General features: G+C 39.5%; 1 protein-coding gene across 2 annotated transcripts in view; it reads right to left on the reverse strand.

The window, feature by feature from the left end:
• Positions 1-12,392, reverse strand: part of LOC145263825 (ATP-dependent RNA helicase DHX58-like) — an 83,195-nt gene extending 70,803 nt beyond the window's left edge. The window contains exons 1-2 of one of the 2 annotated variants that reach the window (XM_080120890.1): positions 11,000-12,392; positions 3,190-3,294 (exon numbers count right to left, since the gene is read on the reverse strand). In XM_080120890.1, coding sequence (XP_079977016.1) covers positions 3,190-3,294; positions 11,000-11,297 — 403 coding nt within the window. In that variant the 5' untranslated portion in view covers positions 11,298-12,392. The remainder of the gene's footprint in view (positions 1-3,189; positions 3,295-10,999) is intronic. The other variant, XM_080120891.1, reaches the window with a different exon arrangement.
• Positions 12,393-21,035: the final 8,643 nt, after the last annotated feature.

A 21,035-nucleotide genomic window follows, 5' to 3' on the forward strand; every position in this document is an offset into this window, starting at 1 on the left:
ATATATATATATATATATATATATATATATATATATATATAAAATATTTTTATTTATTTATTTATTAATTTATTTTTTCCATTTAGTGTCTGTTAATAACTCTTGCTGGCATTTTCTTAAGTAATAACCTGTACATTTCAGTTGGCCTCCTTTTTTGCCCTATATTTTTTGTGCCTTTTAACATCATCTTGTCTGGGTCATTTTGACATTTGCTTTTCTATTTTATATTTAATTCTATCATCATTTAATCTTTTTTTTCTCTCTCTCTCTTCTTCTTCACTGATTTTTCTTAATTACACGTTGTCTCGGCAGCCGTGCTAAACACATCTTATTTTTCTTTTATTAATATTATTGGAATTATTTCCCCTTTTCCTTGTACGTATTTGTGAATTATTCCATGGGTTTCGGCCTTTTGGATTATTTTGGACGATCTTCCAATTACATGATTTCCTTAGATTTTACTTGTGTGAATGGAAATTTAATTAACTTTCTTGGATTTACATTTTTGGATTTTACCGTCATTGGATACTTTACCTTTCACCAGACTATCCATTCATGTGTAATCACCTTTTTCTCTACCATATTCCCTCTGTTTCACTTTTTGTTATCAAGTAAGATCTTTGACTTACTTGCAGTTTCATCAAATACTTTTGTATGCAAAATCCGATCCCGCATTTTGCTAATTCCTACCCTCTGATGAGAAGGAAAGTATTTCTTCAAAACTCGGTGGATTAAGGACTATCCACTTATTAAGTGTTTCCTTTTCAGATTAAATATGTTTTTAACTCTTTTTCAAAGTGCTTTTTAACATGTTTTATTAACTATTTGCTCTTATTGTAAACTTTTCTTATGTGCGTTAGAAATGAAAAACATTGAAAAACGTTTTTATTTAAAAAAAGTTACATTTATGGGGATCTATGAATAAAAATATTACATGAAAGGAATAAAAGTTATATATAACTTTATTCTCTCTCTCTCTCTCTCTCTCTCTCTCTCTCTCTTTTGGCAACCCCTCAGCAGTGAGGATGGTTGTCGTGTTCTGAGTGTGTGGGGATATGGACGACAAGGCCGATGCTGGCATTAAACTGCCTTTCACAGTGTTGACAGGTTGTTCCATTTCCATTCGCCAATCTTTCACGAAAAACACCCGTCTAGCTGAATCCACTGTGAAAAATTTCCCCCACTCTATATCTGTGCCTAAATCAAAACGCGGATTCCATGAACAAAGCTTCTTTCTTAGAACTGCACGCCTGTGGAACTCTGTTCCGTCTGCCTGCTTCCCTCCGGACTACAACTTGGATGTCTTCAAGTCTAATGTTAACAAATTCCTAATGAACCGCCCCCTTAAGTAAACACTCCATCAAATCTCCACACTAACGTAATGTACTTGCAATAACCCTTATCCCTGAGTGGCTTCCGGGCCTTGATAAGTGGTGATAACTGTGTAAAAAAAAAAAAAAAAAAAAAAAGGCTTGTGAGCGCTCTTCTCTCTCCCTCCTTCTGTTTCTCTTCTCCTCAAGGCCTGTACATTGGTTTGTCTCGATGGTGGCTTTGTCTTTGGTAGGTCCGAGCAAAAATGGTGGAAAAAAAATAAGGGGACATAATTTTGAAAGCCGGTTTATCATAATTTTTTCTTTTAAGTTTCCGACTACTTTTTGATTGTATTTGAAAAGATAATTTCAAAAAGAAAAAAAAAAAGTTATTTTCACGGCAACATTCAGAAGCTGACAAATTCAACTAAATTTTGAAATGAAATAAATTCATTGTAAAAATCCTTTGAAAGATAAACATTAGTTTTCTGAGTCTATTTCAAATAGCCTAATTAGCCCCTAAAAGCGAGAGATTCTGTGTGGATTCTACAAAAGCCAAAAAGTAAAAAAGCTGTCTGCAAATTACGTCAGGTAGTTAAAGGGAGGTAGAGAGTGCAGTTTTCTTCTTTTTTTTCCCCCAGCTGGACATTCCTATCATGAATGTTTATATAATTTTTACATTTTTTAATTTAATTATTTTTCTATGTTCTTGCTTTTAAATCAAATATATATGTAGTAGAGATTTAGAAGGCTATCACAATGCGAGGAATGAGATATAGTCAGTGTTGTTGGAAGAAGACAAAAACAGGTGGCGATTTACAAATCAATAAGTACATACATACATGTCTATATATACATATATTTATTCAGTTGTATTAAATACAAATGTTTTACTTGTTATGTCTGCGACAATATCCATAATAATTTTGGAAAAAAATTCCCTTTTCAAATGGTAGACGTGACAGATCGATTCAAAGCATGCTAGATGATGGAGCGGAAATTGGATGGATGTGTGGAACCTCGGAACAAATGTAAGGGGGGGTTTATGTATGGCCTAAGGGGTTTTTTTTTTTTTCAAATTGGTTTATGTTACTTCAGCTATTTTTATTATTATTTATTTTTTTTATATATTGCTGTTTTTACTTATTTTATTTTTTTATTTTTCATATATAATTTATATGGAAGGGGGCTTGTAGTAAGGCCCTTTCTGGACTGTGAGTTAGTGTATGAGCGGTGTGCAGTAGTGTACCTGTTCTAATGGGTTAAGGTTGTAATGGTAAGTCTTTGGTGGGAGCCGTATGTAAAGTTATATAATGAATGACGATTCGAGCTCCAGTCTGTTGTTGAGTTCTGGCCGTAATTTGGATATTAGTAATGATTCCTTTATGCGAAGATTCCCAATATTGCATTCTGTGGTTAAAATATCAACTTTAATAGATATATTAGTGTTTCTGCAGGTGTTGAGGTGTTTGTGGAATGATGATGCTTGTGTTTGTGTGTGTTCTTTGATTCTTATGTGTAGGGGTCTTGTGATGCTGCCCACGTAGAATTTTTCGCAGGCAGAGCATTCTAGTTTGTAGACTACATGTGTGCAGTGGCATATGGTTGCAGGGTATACGGGGCAATTTGTCAGTGTGCATGGTGGTGGGTCCTTGTGCTTGCGTTTAGAAAGCTGCTGTCTAAGGGATGGTCGGAGATTTTCTTTCATCTTCACCCGTTTTCATAAACGCATCAACATTGGAGCCTTTATTTTCATTAATATCTTAAAAAAGCAAACAAAATAAATAAAGGTTTCATTTTTTTTCTATTTAAAAATTTAAAAATTCCAAAAAAATAAATTTGTACCAGCATTTAAAAAGAGAAAAATTTTATAACTTACCGCATAATTTTTCTTTCTCTGACAAGCAAAGGTCAGAGGATTTTCTTTCATCTTCACCCGTTTTCATAGACGCATCAACATTGGAGCCTTTATTTTCATTGTTATCTTAAAAGAACAAACAAAATAAAAATAAGTTTCATTTTTTCATAAAGGCATTAACATTGGAGCATTTAAAAGTACAAAATAAATAAACATAATCTCATTCTTACCTTTTTAAAAACACAATTTCATTTTTTACAATTGTAAAGAATACTTACTACGCTGGTATATGGGAAAACTTACAAATTAAACAAATTCAGATTGAATTAGTATTAAAAAAGTTACGTTAAATGGGCTGAATGTCGTTTGTTGCGGACACTCCCACGAAGGGGGATTGGCTGGACTACTTCATCTTCATTGGAGCTCTCAGAAGGGGTGCTGGAACTATCGGTGTCAGTGTTAGGGTTCACAGTTCTATCATCGTGGGGAATAGGATGGATCCACAGGTCATCGTTGGATGATTCATCACCACTGCTACTCACCAACTGGTTCGTATTCAGGACAGGCCGGATATCCTTCACATGGCGTGGAGTACCATTGACTAGCACGACTTGCTCACTGATAATGCCAGTGATTCGCCCTCTTTGAAAGCTGCTGGTGCATCAATTATTGGGTGGCTTAACCCAAACAGTGTCCCCTAACTCATACGGCCTCGGGTTTCCTGACGATCAGGCAGACGGGCATCAATGTCCTTGATGCGCACTCGATAGCAATGGATCGCTTTGGTGGGTGCGCTTGCAGCAGGCATGCCATCCTTTGGAGTTGCATTATATCTATAGACTGCCTCTGTGATCGTGCACTTTTATTGCGATCCTCTTCATGCTTCGATGGCACCGCTCTGCTATGCCGTTGCCACTTGGTACATATGCACATCTGTGTCTTAGCTGGATCCCCCACTCATCTAATTTCTGTTTGGAGGTCGATGCTGGCACCTTGTCCCCGACCCCGTTTCCCGAGCCATATGACCAGTCATTACATCGGTAGAAGCGAATAGCTGTCAGTCGCCGTCGGCAGTTCCTCGCAATGTGGCCCTGGTCATTGCACCTATAACACATGACTTCACCATGCAGGACGGGCCCCTGGGATGGTCTATCCTCATTTAATGTGCGCTGTGCAGCAGCGACTACCGGTTCTCCAATCTCATAAGTATTCTTCATCACATCACATCTAGCCCGGTCTACCAGGTCGTTAAGGGACAATGAAGCTATGCTTGAGCTAGCCCGCAGGAGTTGCTTTGCTCCGGTTGGGAGCCCTGCCAAAAATTTGCATGCCAAGGCTCGCTCAGGCAGCCCACCAAACAACACCGTCAATTTCGTCAGCTCAGCCAAATAAACACCGACAGTTTAACGGGATGCAAGGTTCTTGCCTCAAATTGCTCCCAAGCAGTGGCGGGGTCGATAGCAAATGCCTTGTATAATGCCGCCTTGATCCTTTCATAATCCTTTTTTTCCTCAGGACTAAGCTGACAGATCGATTCAAAGCATGCTAGATGATGGAGCGGAAATTGGATGGCTGTGTGGAGCCTCGGAACAAATGTAAGGGGGGGGGGTTATGTATGGCCTGTTTTAGGTAATTAACATATTTTTTGTTCCTTTTTTTTTATAAAAATTTTTTGTATATATATATATATATATATATATATATATATATATATTTGGTTTATTTATTTTAGTTTATAACTTGCTTTAGTGTAAGATTTTTTTAAATTTTGTATATTCTCTGTCTATTTTATTGTCTTATTTATTATTTATTTTTTTTATTGCTGCTCTGTATTATTCATTTATTTGTTTAATTTATTAACATCCTAGCATATTCAGTGGGATGACTTGGTGTATCTAGGTCACACAAGTCGCTAGCAGGCTGGTACTGGTTAGCTTTTGAAGGAGAGAAGTAGAAGGGGGATGTGAGAGAGGAGGGGAGGGGGTGCAGGATGGGGGGCTCCCAGTTGGCTGTTGGGATGTTTGGATTAGGGGTGTGGTTGTCAGGAATAGGAAGATAGCTGGGAAGGGGGGGGCGCTGGATTGATATTCCTTGGGAATTGTTGATTTATTTATTTTAATAAAACTATAAGTGGTTATAGATGGAACACTTTTTTCTATTTAATTCTTTATTATTATTTGTTTATTAATTTGTTTGTGTTTGTTGTTAGTGTTTATTTGGGTTTGAATAGGTGGGTTAGCTTAAATCAAAAGGGTTTTTTTTTTCAAATTGGTTTATGTTACTTCAGCTATTTTTATTATTATTATTTTTTATATTGCTGTTTTTTCTTATTTATTTAATTTCTTTTATTTTTATATATAATCTATATGGGAGGGGGCTTGTAGTAAGGCCCTGTCTGGACTGTGAGTTAGTGTATGAGCGGTGTGCAGTGGTGTACCTGTTCTAATGGGTTAAGGTTATAATGGTAAGTCTTTGGTGGGAGCCGTACGTAAAGTTATATAATGAATGATGATTTGAGCCCCAGTCTGTTGTTGAGTTCTGTCCGTAATTTGGATATTAGTAATGATTCCTTTATGCGAAGATTCCCAATGTTGCGTTCTGTGGTTAAAATATCGACTTTAATAGATATATTTGCATGCAAAAGCCCGCTCAGGCAGCCCACCAAACAACACCGTCAATTTCGTCAGCTCAGCCAAATAAACGTTGACAGTTTCACCAGGTTGCAAGGTTCTTGCCTCAAATTGCTCCCAAGCAGTGGCGGGGTCGATAGCAAATGCCTTGTATAATGCCACCTTAATCCTTTCATAATCCTTTTTTTCCTCAGGACTAAGCTGTCGATATACTGCGAAAGCCACCCCGGACAGACGTAGAGGAACCACATGTTCAATATTCTTCATACTAGACAACAGGCAATGCAGTTCCACCTTCTCCACCCAGTCAAGTACCGGGGTCGAGCCGTCGAATTTTGGTATTAATTTAAGGTCGAATTTGTCCCCTATTATCCCGAAGTAGCTTGATGTTAAATGGGCTGGTAAACAGCAAAACGAAATAAACCGAATACAATACGCAAAAGTCCAGCTAGAATTCGTCACTGACAACTTTCTCTCTCAACTTCCAGCACGTCTTTCTCAACTGCCTCTGCCAACAAACATTTTATCAGAAAACTGACCCCATTCCATTTGCATACGTGTGCAATGGAAGATGAGATCTCGTGAGATTCCATGAGACTACACTTTATAAATCCATGGCTGCCATCTTTAATTTCTCTTTCTCTCAGATCCCATCTGAAGGTAAGTTGTATGACCGCACGACACACACACACGGGGGCACTTTCCTCTTTGATTATTACATTCAACTCTACAAAAAGAAACAAATTACAGGGTGAAACCGATAAAATTTATTACCTTATAAAAATGATTCCATTGAAAATCGGTTTTCTTTTTTTGTTGCAGACCATCTACTAGTTTGCCAGTTGTGTACAAATCCCAAGACCGATAGGAGCCTTCTGACAAGTCTGAAAATGACACATTGTTCAACGAGCAAGATCGGAGATGCACCGCTGTACAACTCATGCTCCCTACCGATCCAAGTTATGACAACAGAACCATTACCAATATCCTGAAAATGTATCGCTGGATAGCCACGAATAACACGGACATACCTAGGGTAAAGAAAACAAAGTTTCCGGCCACATTTATGGTATTTGGTGTGGGTTCAAGTGAGGGCCACATCATGCCACCTCACATCTTTGAAGTCGGCTGAAAGTCAACATCAAAGTGTATCTGGATGTGCTATATCAGAATTTTTGTAGCAATTTTTGACACCCCTAACACGAAACTGCGAATAAAATATAAAAACTCGTAATTTCTCTTTTAAAAGTGGGTTGATTATTTTCTTTATGGATTATACTTCCAAAATAAACTATTAAAGTTGTATAAAAAGTAATAGAAATATTATTTTTTAAAAAACAGTAATGAAATTAATTGAATTTTACGAGTTCAGTATTTTTCAATTTTTAAAATTTAAAAATCAATCAAAATTTTTCGATTGATTCTATTTTTACGATATTTTCAGGGTTAATGTGAAATTTTATGCTCTTTCCAATAAACCGAATATCACATTTTAGACAAACGTTTTTTTTTTTTTAATTCACGCCTCCCCCCTATTTTGAAATGTTTATTAAAAGGCAAATAATTTATGTGCCAAAGTTTTATATATCACCAATTGAAGATAAAAGATCAATAAATAATATATTCTAATTTAAAACAAAAAAAAGGACAGTTTTTTGGAAATTTACCTGTAAAGTCCGAAGTTTAAAACCTTTTTTTTTTTTAAAAAAAAAGCATGTTTGTATTTTTTTAATTTTTTAAAAATAAAACCTTGGTCCTTTAATTGAAAAAACAAATTAGGGTTAGAATTATATTTTTCGAGTAGTTATAAGCTTGGAAAGACAGGGGGTCGAATTATTCAATATTTTTCACAAAGTTTCTGACACACCTAGTGATCCCCTCGTGCAAAGCACTTCCAAAGGAGTGCTACAACTTTGTACACTTTTGTCACTGGCCCTCCTCCTCCCCCGATCTGAACCCACTGGACTACTTCGTTAGGTCATAGGTCGAGAGCATCACCAACATGACCTTCCTCAACACCAAAGCCAGCCTGAGCATCACCATCCACTGAGTATTTGCCGAGCTCCTGCCAGCGCTTCTAGAACCCCATACTCCCAGTTCCGGATCCGTTGAGGCTGAAGACGGCTATATTGAATAAAAGTCAGCTCTATTACATAATCAAGTTACCTGAATTGATTTTTTCAATAACAGTTTTAAAATAAATCTGTAGTGTTGTTTTCTTTAGGGGGGGACAACTTTATCGTTCACTCTGTAGACTTAAAAATAATTATAATAACACAAAATAGAGTTTTTAAAATATAAAATAGAGATTAATTTTTTTTTTTCTTTTTCAACAAACCTAAATCTCAAAACCCAATAGCAGTTGTTCTACTCAACGAATTTTTGGATATATTACTATTTTCGACATGACAGTTAAGTACGTTATATTGTTTTTGCTTAAAATGATACATTTTTAAAAAAATTGATTTGTGACTACATCTGAACAAGCACCAAGTTTGATTTAATGTTGAAGACTTCCCAAGATCCAGGGGAGGTAATTGCAATTGATCCTTTTGACTAAATAATTACAATCTGACATTTTTAAACACAAATATCCGAACATACCGGGCTGACTTGTTTTCGAAAACGGGACCGGTTTGACTTGTTTTACTTGTAAACATTAATATTCAAAATGGTGACCAGTAAATTCATAGGCAAAACAGTGGACCTGGAAGAGCTTGCCCCCTCTCTCTATATTTTTGCCTTCTTTTTTTCAATTTTTTTCAGCAGATTATTATCGGATGAACCACTAGTCAACCAGATTATATATATATATATATAAATTAATGAAAAAGTTAATATTTATGCCAAAGCGTTTTTGAAGCAGCCTTTAGGTTTGTATTACTATACACGTAGATTCGAAAAAGTTGTCGAAAAACAAATATATAACAAATAAATGTTATCAAAGGCAAGATAAGTTACTTTCTACTTAACTGAATAATTTTTTAGTGTTTTTATTTAATGTAACATGTTTATTCAGCTCGAAAAACAGTGTTTATCGATGTATTAGAAAATTAAAAATGGCGCCGGACTCTGTTGAACACAGTAAGTTTGGGAAAATGAGTTAAAAATAAAAAACTATACAAAATACTGTTAGAAACTCGCTCAATATATGTTACCGTGACACAGGCTGACATATATTCGGTGGGTTTTTAACAGTATCTTGTATAGTTTTTTTTTATATTTTTAACTCATTTTCCCAAACTTACGGTGTTCAAATGTGTAATTTTCCAATACATCGGTAAACTCTGTATGTTTCTTAAGAAATCGAAGTGAAAATTATTTGATTTTTGGCAGGCAAATCTTTATATACAGGTCTTCTCAAACGTTCCGGCCTGTTTAGTGTATTTTCTTCCTTTTGTTTTATGTGTGCGGTGGTCTGTATTTATTTGCTTCCCCACTGAGCAAATTAGGCACAAGACCGTTTTTTAATGTAGAGAGAGAGAGAGAGAGAGAGAGAGAGAGGGAGGGGACCAGTTCCCGAGAGGTGGGAAATGGGAGCTGAATAGTGATTTGCCAGCTGACCCATGTAGGGTTGCCCCTACATGGGTCAGAAGATTGCTACAAGGGCAATAGTCTTTGATTGCAGCATCTGCCGGAACAGATACTACACTTTGAGATATTAAATCTTTTATTCAGACAAAAAAAAAAAGAACATGAACAAAAAACTTAGGCACAAGGCCAACTCAAAAGGAGGCAGATGGGGGTCGTTGGTCATTCTTGTCACTCTAGAACTAAACAAAAGTGTCTCTTAGCTAGAATATTCTTTTACCATAATACCGCATTTGTAGGTGTGTCAGAAATTTCGTGAAAATAGTGAATAATTCCACCCCATCTTTCCAAGCTTATAACTCCTCGAAAAATGTAATTCAAGCCCTAATTTTTTTTTCAATTAAAAGGAGCAAGGACCAAGGTTTCATTAAAAAAAAAAAAAACAAACAAAAAAAGTGTTTTTTTTTTTTTTAAAAAAAGGTTTTAAACTTCGGACTTTACAGGTAAATTTCTAAAAAAAAAGTTCTTTTTTGTTTTTAATTTGAATATATTATTTATTGACCTTTTCTCTTCAATTTGTGATATATAAGACTTTTGTACATAAATTAATTATTTACTTTTTAATAGACATTTCAAAATGGGAGGCATGAATTATTCGACCCCCTGTCTTTCCAAGCTTATAACTCCTCGAAAAATGTAATTCAAGCCCTAAGTTTTTTTTTTCAATTAAAGGAGCAAGAACAAAGGTTCCATTAAAAAAAAAAACAAAAAAAAAAAGCAGAAAAACAAATAACGTGGTTTAAAAAAAAGGTTTCAAACTTCAAACTTTACAGGTAAAATTCTAAAAAGCACTAATTGATTTTTGTTTTAAATTTTAATATATTATTTATTGACCTTTTCTCTTCAATTTGTGAGTAGATTAATTATTTACTTTTCGGTGAGTAAATTAATTATTTACTTTTTATTAGAAACTTGAAAATGGTGGGGCGTGAATTAAAAAAAAAAAACGTTTGTCTAAAATATTATATTCGTTTATTGGAAAGAGCATAAAATTTCACATTGACCCTGAAAATATCGTAAAAATAGAATCAATAGAAAAATTTTGATAGATTTTTAAAGTTTAAAAATTGAAAAATATTGAGTCCAGAAAATTCATTACTGTTTAAAAAAAAAAAAAAAAAAATTCTATTACTTTTAAAACAACTTTAATAGTTTATTTTGGAAGTACAATCCATAAAGAAAATAAACAACCCACTTTTAACAGAGAAATTACGAGATTTTTATGTTTTATTCGCAGTTTCGTGTTAGGGGTGTCAAAAATTCCTACAAAAATCCTGATACACCTACCGCATTCGCCCTTTCGTACTTGGGGACGTCCTACTTGGCACCCAATTGTTTAAAACATTTTTTTATTTCCGTGTAAAAACAAAAAAGATAACAATAATGATACGATAATTCATTTGTGTCGCGGGGGGGGGGGGAATTGGCCCGAAGGCCACAAAGGTCCCTCCTGCCTATGTGTGCGGTGGTCGAATCACACCGTCGTGTTCTTACGCGTGGGCGTTTAAACGGTGATCGCTATGAAATGTTCCTGCCCGGGATCTGCACAAGCACTCAAGAAGCACCTTAAAACTGAAAAATTAAAGCAAAGCAATATATAATGTACTTACGATCAAGTTCAGCTTCAAACTGTAGAAGTTTTGCCCGGAGATCGAATCGTTCGAGATCTTCTAGAAAATCAAGGAACTTGGTGAAATCTCTGTTTGAAACGTTAAAATATTTCAGGTCTTCCAAAGTGTCGAGTAACTCAATGGCGGTCTCGTTTTTTTTATTGTTTGTTTCACCTCGGAGATAAAAGTTGGCCATTTCTATGTTGTCGCGGGTTAATTCTTTGACGATGGAAACCAGCGTTTTCCGTATCGCGCGATCTTTCCCCGCAGAACTCATAATATAATATAATAAAAACATTAAACAGCACGCAAAACTAAAATCTTCTAAAAATAAAGAGCGTTTTTTTTTTTTATTTCCTTTAATTTTTAATTTTTTAATTTTTTGTCGTTTATAAGATAAATTTTGTTGTCGTTTAAAGATAAAATTAATTATCAAAAAAGAAAAATGTGTCTCTTTAAAAACAACAACAAAATAGCAAGTACTTGTCAATTTATTTCTTCGGAAAATTAAAATTATTATATACTTGTATGGAGTTTTTTTTTTTTTTTTTTTTTTTTTGCTAATAAAGAATAAATTTAACAACAGAAAAACAAATAGCAAATATTTGTAATTTTTTCACCGGAAAGTTATAATCATTATCTACGTATTTTGGTCTTGAATACTTGACTAACTTCCAGAAAAAGAAAAGCAGTGAAGCAAGCAGAAGCACCGCTCGAATTGTTTAATGTCATACGAATGTCAGTGATTTTTTTCATCCCCTAAATATACGGCTATAATCACTGTAATTTTGGCCTTCGGGACAAGATCAAAGTGTAGTATCTGTTCTTCAGATGCTGCACTTCTATTTCTTGTTCTCTTTCGGTGGAGGAGAAATCCTTCACGACTGAGACAATTTTTATTTTTGTACCTTTTCTCCACGTTAAAAAACGACCCTGGTGTCTAACTCTGTCCCGTGGGGAGGCATAGTAAATAGGTATAATCACTGTAAAATCAGCGAAGTTAAGCAACGTTGATTCCGGTCAGTAAATGGGTGACCATTGAAGTATATCAGATGCTGAGTGTAAAAAAAATATCTTCGAAGCACGAAGAAGTTGCGACTCCTCGGCCAGAGTGTCGCGGTCAAATAAAAAACAGAATAAAAAGATTGTCGCAGGGATAAGTAATTTAAAATATGGTAAAAGAAAAAAAGAATGTGATTTTAAAACTTAAAAGTATTTCGCCTCGTATAAAAAATCAAGTTCTAAAAAACAAATCCAACTATTTGAGAAGGAGAACTAAGTTTCTCTTTTAAAAATAAGAGCAAACGGTGTAATCCGTGTTTGTAAAAAAAACAGATGTAAAATTATGCTGCAGAAATACAAGCGACAACTGTTTTTATATGCGAACCTAACTGAAACTGAAAATGTTTCTTGGAAAAAACCTGTCAGTTTCGTTTCTACGAAATTAGAATCAACGTCGTTATCTCATTGTTGCTAAAAATACCCCCACTTGATAAAAAAAACGCCAGTACAAGAAAATAAATGAATGCATAAATAAATACTAACGAGGAATAATAATTAAAAGGAATAAGTTATTAATAAAATACATTTTAAAAAGTTAAATAACATTAAAAAATTATTCTTATACTTGTCAAAAAAAAGTTTTTTTTTTTTTAAAGTGAAAGTAAATTGGGGAAAAGCCATTAAGAGAGTTATTCCTCTTTATTTGTTTATCTCTGCTACTAGCAGGCTGCCCGGTCATAAAATAGGCTTAAATATGATATTTTGATTAATGTAGATTTCATATCCCGGCGTTGCCAAGGTGTTTACGTGGTGTAGTAGGGAATCCCGGGGGAATGGGGGATCAAAACAACAGTAGGCAGAGGTGTAAAAAAAAAAAAGTGGAAGTAGGCAGGCAGGCTCAAACCCATAATGCGAAGGAGAAAAAAGGGTAAAAAAAAAAAAAAAAATGTGACGTCTTAGCAGATGTTTCCTGAAGTATATCAACATTAACAATGCATAATGAATAAAAATGCACAAGACAAAATAACATTATAGATAGATCAGCAGACGGTACGTCTCATAGGGAAAGATCGTCTCCCGGTCCTTTTATTTACAAAAAAAAAAAAAAAACAGATTTCAAGACTGTCGCGCCCTCTAGTGGTAGTCCATTGAAGTGCAAGGGAGATAATCCGTAGTTCATTGAAGTGCAAGGGAGATAATCCTGTCCAATATATTACATCCCTTCAATCTTACTCTGGATCACGAACATAGTCTTCAAATTTTTTTGGTGGTCTCCGAATACGCCCTGACTTGCGAGAGGGTGGTGATGCCGATTTTTCTACCACTGCTGGAGTCTCTGCAACCCCTTCCATATGCCTGCTCTCAGGTATTAAACTTTCCTCAGGACTGTCGGGTGTGCTGGAAACTTCAGGTGTGCCGAAACTCTCAAGATTCTTTGCAGCATTATCTGCTTGTATCTCAGGCGTAAGTTCCACTGCTACTGGTGATGAGAGTTTCACAAGCTGGTCCACATGCCTCCTTACTAGCCCTCTACCGGTTTCCACTTCAAAATTCACTGCTCCCAACTGTCTGGTAATGGTACCTTCAATCCATCGCTGAGTAGATCCATAGTTACGCACAAGCACAGGATCGGCTACTTTAAATTCACGGAGCGGCACCATTACCTTGCTCCCCCTTTCCATTTTATTTTTTACATCCATAGCCTTGTACGTGTCTGGCTTTGCCAAATGAAACGCTGTTCGTAACTGCCGTTTGAACATCAGCTCGGCAGGAGAAACCCCAGTTGATGAGTTTGGAGTTATCCTATAAGTGAATAAAAATCGGTTCACCTTGGTTTCAAGTGTTGCCTTGCCGTCTGTATTCATCCTTTTAAGCGCTTCCTTGAAGGTGCGTACACTGCGTTCTGCTAGTCCATTCGAGGAAGGATGGTAAGGAGCTGTGAAAATGTGCCGAATTCCATTAGCATTTATGAATGCTTTGAATTCTTCACTTGTAAAACAGGGACCGTTGTCACTCACAATTAATACCGGTAGTCCATGAGTTGCGAAGATCCCTCTCAATTTTTCAATTGTGGTCATAGCAGAAGATGATTTTGTAATGCAAACTTCAGTCCACTTTGAATGAGCATCCACTACTATCAAAAACATGTGCCCCAAAAATGGACCCGCATAATCTAAGTGGACTCTCTCCCATGGTGAACTTGGATATTCCCAGCAATGAATGGGAGCCTTGCCGGGGTTGCTTTGATAATGTATGCAGGTTCCACAAGCTTTACCGGCTCTCTCAATATCTGCATCAAGATTTGGCCACCACACATAGCTGCGAGCAAGGGCCTTCATTCACACGATCCCTATGTGTGTCTGATGTAATTGCTGCAACACTTTTGTTCTGAGTATAGCCGGAATTACTACTCTACTCCCCCATAATACGGTACCATCTTCACATGTCAACTCTGTCCATTTGTTGAAGTAGGGCTTCATTGCCGTGTCTGGAATACACCTACTCCAGCCATTCAGGATGTATTCGTACACCCGACTCAAAGTAGGGTCTCTTCTTGTCTCCAATCTTACTGCCGCCACAGTCACTGGAGCATCAACCAAGTTCATCATGTGTATCCTGTTAGAATTAGGTGTGACATCTTGCTCCTGCACACTGATTAGAAGACGACTGAGGCAATCTGCATTTCCATTAAGGGACCCGGCACGATACTCCAACCTGTAATTATAGGCAGCCAGAAATATGGCCCAGCGTTGAACTCTGGCAGCAGCAAGAGAAGGGATCGGCTTGTTTTCAGCAAACAACCCCAATAACGGTTTGTGGTCAGTGAACAACGTAAAATTATTCCCATACAGATATTGGTGCAACTTTTTCACCGCAAAGACTAGGGCCAGCCCCTCCTTCTCAATGTGCGCATAATTCCGTTCTGCCTCAGACAGCGTTCGTGATACGTAGCATACTGGTTTCTCCCTTCCATCTTCCATTTTGTGAGCCATTACAGCTCCCAGTCCATAGGGAGAAGCATCTACTTGCACCAGAATCGGTCTAGATGGATCAAAATGAGTTAAAAGAGGTGCAGAACACAGCATTTTCTTTGTTTCTTCAAAAGCCCTGGTTTGTCCAGCACCCTATACCCAGGGAGCACCCTTCCTCATTAAGTTGTGAAGCGGTTCAAGTATAGTTGATAAGTTTGGCAAATGACTGTGATAATAGTTAAGTGCCCCTAGGTAGGCTCTTAATTCTGTGATGTTTTGCGGTCGAGGTGCCTCTGTCATGGCGGCTACTTTGTCTGGAAGAGGCGCTATGCCTTCCTTACTAATTCTGAAACCCAGATATGTCACTTCAGGAAGGAGAAACTTGCACTTACTTCTCTTTAATTTTAATCCGGCCTTATCTAGAGCAGCAAATACACTGTATAAATTCTTCAGATGACTACTGTCATCACTACCTGAAACCAGGATGTCATCCACACGCACCTTACAAAAAGGAATGTTCTTCAATCTTTTGTCCATCTCCCTTTGAAAAATCCCTGTAGCACTGTGTACCCAAAATTGTAGTCTGGTGGGCTGGTATAATCCTTGGTGAGTGTTTACTGTTAGCAGTTCCTGGGTTTCTGCATCCAATTCCAGCTGCTGATAGGCATGGCTCAAGTCGAGCTTGCTAAATTTTTGACCCCCTTTCAAAGTAGCAAATATATCTTCTGTCCGAGGAAGAGGCTAATAGTCACATGGTGATGCCCGGTTTACTGTTTGTTTGTAATCTCCACAGATCCGGATGCCTTCATTATTATTTTTGGCAACCGGTACAATGGGGGCAGCCCACCTAGAGTATTCCACTCTTTTGTAAATTCCCTGGTTTTCCAGGTGATCTAGCTCCTTTTCCACATCCGCTTTTATGGCATAAGGTACTGGTCTTGCCCGACAAAATTTGGGACTCATCGTTTTATCAATGGGTATTTTGACCTTAAAATCCTTTAAACACCCCATTTCTTCACTGAACAGCGAATCAAATTCTTTTAAAAGCCTTTCCAACCTCGAAGGGGAATCTTCCTGGTATAAAGGAAACATGCTTCTCCAATCCAGCTTTACCTTATTCAACCAGTTGCGGCCAAGAAGTGTTGGTACATTACCTTTCACCACCAGCAAAGGTAGTCGATGCTTTAACCCTTCCTGGATTACTTCCACGTCTGTGGTCCCATGTGGTTTCACTAATTCACCAGTGTACGTTCTCAACTTGACATGGCTTTCCTTTAGATCACGAACTTGGCCAATTTTATTGAATTTTTCTAGGCTCATTACTGTGCATGCAGCTCCAGTGTCCACTTCCATGACCACTTTCTCTTGATTAATTAGCAGTTCCACTAATACTGGTGGTGTCCGCAGGTTAACAACTGTGTGCAAGTCTAGCCTTTCCATATTTATTTCCATTTCTTCACAACAATTTTCCTCCACATTGTTCACCATCCTGCTTTCCTTACCTCGTTTTGCGGAGTTAGGAGGCCTGCTCTCTTCTTGCCTACACTTCCGACGAGTATGCCCTATTCGCCTGCATTTAAAACATTCCTTTTTTTAAACTGGCACTTGTCCGCTTGGTGGCCCGTGCTTCCACAACGATAACACTCTCGTTTTAATGGTAACCTGTGTACGGACGTTTCACTTCCACTCGTCTGTACTCCCAACATCAACTTGGAATATTTCCTTGCCGATTCCATAGACACTGCTATTTCAATGGCCTTGTGCAAAGTTAGCATTCTTTCGCCCAGCAAGCGCTCCTGTATCTTCTCATCTTTCACTCCCACAACCAAACGATCACGTATGTGTTCATTTACTTTTTCTTCAAAGTTGCAATGTTCCGACATTTTTCTCAGTGTGGCCACATATTCACTAATGGACTCACCTTCTTGTTTGTCTCTCGTGTTGAATAAGAAACGTTCATGTATCTCGTTGGGGGCCGGCCTGATGTGCCTCTCCATCAGAATACATAATCACATGAGAAAGAAACGTGATTTTCCGAGAGTTGTATGGGGTAAACGCTAATAAAAACCCCTGGACGCCGTCTTGGAATTCTCTTTTCCCCCCAACCGGTGACACAACAGACGTACCCGAGGTAAGCTCTTTTTCCCCTCATTTTAGTTATTGCTACTTCTGCTACACTCCCCCCTGATCTCATGATCACAAACGGGGCAGGGGGGCAGTCATCTTTGTCTGGTACTTCTCCGAAGAACCGGAGGCAGCACTTCCTCCCTGCCATCCTCCTCATCGCCATTATTGTCACCAGTCTGCTCCATAGGCGGTGTTTCACAATCAGGGCAGGGGGGCAGTATTCGTCTCTGTCGGGTACTCCCTCGTAGAGGCAAGACGGGTGGTCCTTCCTCCGCTTCTTCAGTATGTACATTATATGGCTCAAAATCCTCTCCGTCGTCCTGCATCATACTCTCTGTCTTTTCAGAAGACATCATACTGTCTGAGTCTCCCTCTTCCTCCGATGTAACAACATAATGGCGAGGGCACAAATCCTTCACGTGACGAGGCACACCGTCCACCAAAATCAACTGAGGGCTGATCACCTTGGTCACCTCACCCTTGCTGAACCTCGTGGTACATCGATTTTGCGGTCTTTTGACCCATACGCGATCTCCAACCTGGTAAAAGCTGTTCTTGGAACCTGGGGACGCAGTTGCGAGATTGGTCTCCTTTACTCGAACTTCGTATTGATAAATCCTATTGGCAGGCGCAGTGGAGGGAGATGTGTCGTCTCTTGGTGTGATGTTATACCAGTAGACAGCCTCCTGTATGGGACAACACATTTTAGCCGCTATTCGTTTCACTGTACGGTGACATCGCTCCGCTATGCCATTCCCGGCTGGAGCGTATGCACAACGGAATCGCAAGTGAACTCCCCATTTACATGCAAATGCTTGGAACATATTGCTGCAGAAAGCTGTGTCATTGTCTAAAAGGAGTTCATGCGGCGCGCCACGCTCGAGGAACACTGCCTCCAACTGATGAATCATGCTTGCCGAGTCCTGCCTTGCCAATTTCCTCCAAATGGAGAAACACGATGGACCACAGTCTGTTAAAGTTAAAAAATGGAAGGTGCCATAATGCGTGATATCCATTCCAATTCTCTGCCAATTCTCGTTAACTTCCAGCTTTCCCTTTTCCCACCTGACTGGCGCTGGGTCAATGGACTGACATTCCTCGCATTTCTGTATGACCGTTCTGACAGTTGCTTTTGTCGTGGTTGGACATCTTCTCCTGACAAAGTAGGTAGTGCGTCGCACCCCCGGATGTCCACTATCTTTGTGAATAGCCATGATTTGACTCTTATCCAGCTCGTCTGTGTGGACCGCGCCTATCACTGGGTCAAGACCGTTTTTCTTTTTCATTGCCTCAAACCACCGCTGTGGCACTCATGTCAGTCGGTCAGCAATGTTTCGTGCTGATGGAACCAGCGTCACATCCACTGTCAGCCCGTACTCTTTCACGAGCTCCTTAAGAGTGCTTAATCGCCTCCTAATAAGCATCTCGCTTGCTGCTTTGGTGCGTACTCGCGCCTTTCCAGTTAGCGTGTCCGAGACCCAATGGTATACGCAAACAGAATCTGTCTTTATGTGTAGCACCTTGCTCTGCCACTGGAGAGCCAAATTGATGCCTTTCAATACGGCATCCAGTTCAGCCAAGTTGATATGTTGAGAGTCATCTTCAGGTCGCAGCCAACATGCATCTTCCAACACAGTTTCACACATCTCCAAGGCTGCCCCAATTGCTAGGGAGCTAGCATCGACCCATACATTCAGCTCTTTGCCGTCCACACACCAATTTCCCTGTGCCGGATCGTTCTGCTGCGCAGATTTTAAGGTTTCGAACATCATACGATGTAGTACGGCGTCCCTTGCTTCATCATCCCAGCCCTTCGTTACCGAACTTACTCTCCTTCTGAGTATTCCGCAAGCCACACGAAGCCAACCGCACACCGGAAAGTGCCCGACAAGTCGACCACACAGGTAAAAGATTGTTCGTCGCGTAACAATACTGGGAGCCTCCGGAATTGCATTTCCTCGCTTCCACCGCAGTTCATTGCGTTCCATCCTGACTGCCAATCCCAGCACCCGTGCACCGTCCTTCAACTGCTCCGGGTTCTTGCACTCCAACCCGAACTGCGCGAGGTGTTCTCTCACATGGGTCGCGGGCACCACGTCTTCATTGACAAAAATGTCATCAATGTAAGCAGATGCTGCGCGGCTTATAACTTCTTCCTGAGATAGTACTTCGCTGACAATTGCTCTCATTATCAAGGGAGCCACATTCAAACCAAACCCCAGACGGGTCAGACAGTATTTTTTCTCATCGATTTCCATAGTCTGGTATGGCCACAGTGTCTCATGGACCCGGACTTGTAGGTATGCTCTTCTGAGGTCCAGTAGAGACACGTTAGCACCTTTTTGTCTCCACTCACGCAGCTTAGCCGCACAAACATCTGCGTTGGCCGTAAATGCGTCTACGTAATGATTTAGCTCCCGGTAGTCCATCACCGGGCGCACTTTGGCTTTGTTCTGCTGTATCACAGTCATCAGGGGAATTAGACCTTTGGGGGGTCCCAATTTATCCTCTGGGTATGGCACGAGCCAACCATTATCTATCCAGGTGTGGAGCTCCTGCGTGTATTCTTCACGAATTTCTGCTGGCACTGGGTACTCTGACACTCGATTATGCAGCCTTTCAGGGGGGTGGTCCACAGACCATTTCCACGATGCAGTCCACGTTCGGTTTTGATGGTCAAAGGTAGCAGTGAAATCTGGTTCATCGATAGAAATGGCTGCGCATTTAATACTTTTCCTGGCGCCCAGCCGCACTGATCCTGTAGGCTTGACAACGACACCTCCTAGAGCTTTTATGGCGTCGATCCCTAGAAGCAAGTCAAATCCCAGTGGCTTGCCATGCACCACCAACACATCGACTCTGGCAGACACACCTTCATCAGTGGATACAGAGACCGTTCCAACACCGCAGCACGCATGGGACATTCCACCAATTGTGTTGACATTTACGTTTATTTTTCTCCAAGACCGGCACCGGTCTGCATGTAAAATTGTCCTGGAGCATCCTGTATCAATAAGCGCCAAACATCGCGTCCCGTCAACATGGATGCTTATCACCGGGGGCTTCGTGTTCACATCTTGGTTGGGAAGGAGACTGGCGCTTATACGTCCTCCCCTTGCTCGTTTCCCGAGCAGTTCCGAGCCCAGTGTCCACTCTCACCGCAACGGTAACACCGTATTCCACGTTTTCGACAGTCCCTTGCAAGGTGGCCTTTAACATTGCATTTGAAACAGGTCACGTTAACAGGATTATTCTGGGCCCTGTTGTTGGGTGAGCGTGTGGCCGCAACCACATTCTGATTTTGTTCGCCAGTCGTCGTCAAAATTCTCGCTCTCGACATTAGCTCCCCCATCGTCAGGGCTTTGATGTTCGGCACCTGTTGAAGAGCAATTGAGATGATGTCAGGGAATCCAGTGACAAAAATTAATTTTGTGAGTCTCTCTAAGCTTTCTCCTGTGAATCCGGCCAATCCAACCAACTGCCTTATTTTGTTGGCGTACACATCCACACGTTCACCAGCCCATCTAACCATAGTTATTTTTCTATATGCTGCAAACGCGTCATCAGTAAATGCCTCCTTTAATCGAGCCTCAATCTGGTCTATTTTCTTTTGATCGTCCTCCTCCATTTCCATGTAGAGGGCCAGCGCATCGCCTTCCAGGTATAAAGGTAGCAGACTCGCTACGTCATCCACCTGCTGAAGTTGTGCGACAAGTCTCACTTTTTCCCGCCACGCTACAACGTCTCCCTCGCCAGAGAACGGCTTGATAATATCACTGCTTATCCGCACCTTCGCCATATTCGTGCCGAAATAGCTTGAAACAAAAATGTAGTAGGCAAAAACAAAAAAAATGTTCTGTCAGCAACAGTACAACTTCAAAATAGTCAATATCGCCCACCTCCAGAAGAGAGGGAATTCCTGTCCGTGATAACCG

The sequence above is a fragment of the Euprymna scolopes genome, chromosome 39 (assembly GCF_053919585.1).
Source record: "Euprymna scolopes isolate OS-2025 chromosome 39, ASM5391958v1, whole genome shotgun sequence".
NCBI classification, from domain to species: Eukaryota; Metazoa; Mollusca; class Cephalopoda; order Sepiida; family Sepiolidae; genus Euprymna; species Euprymna scolopes.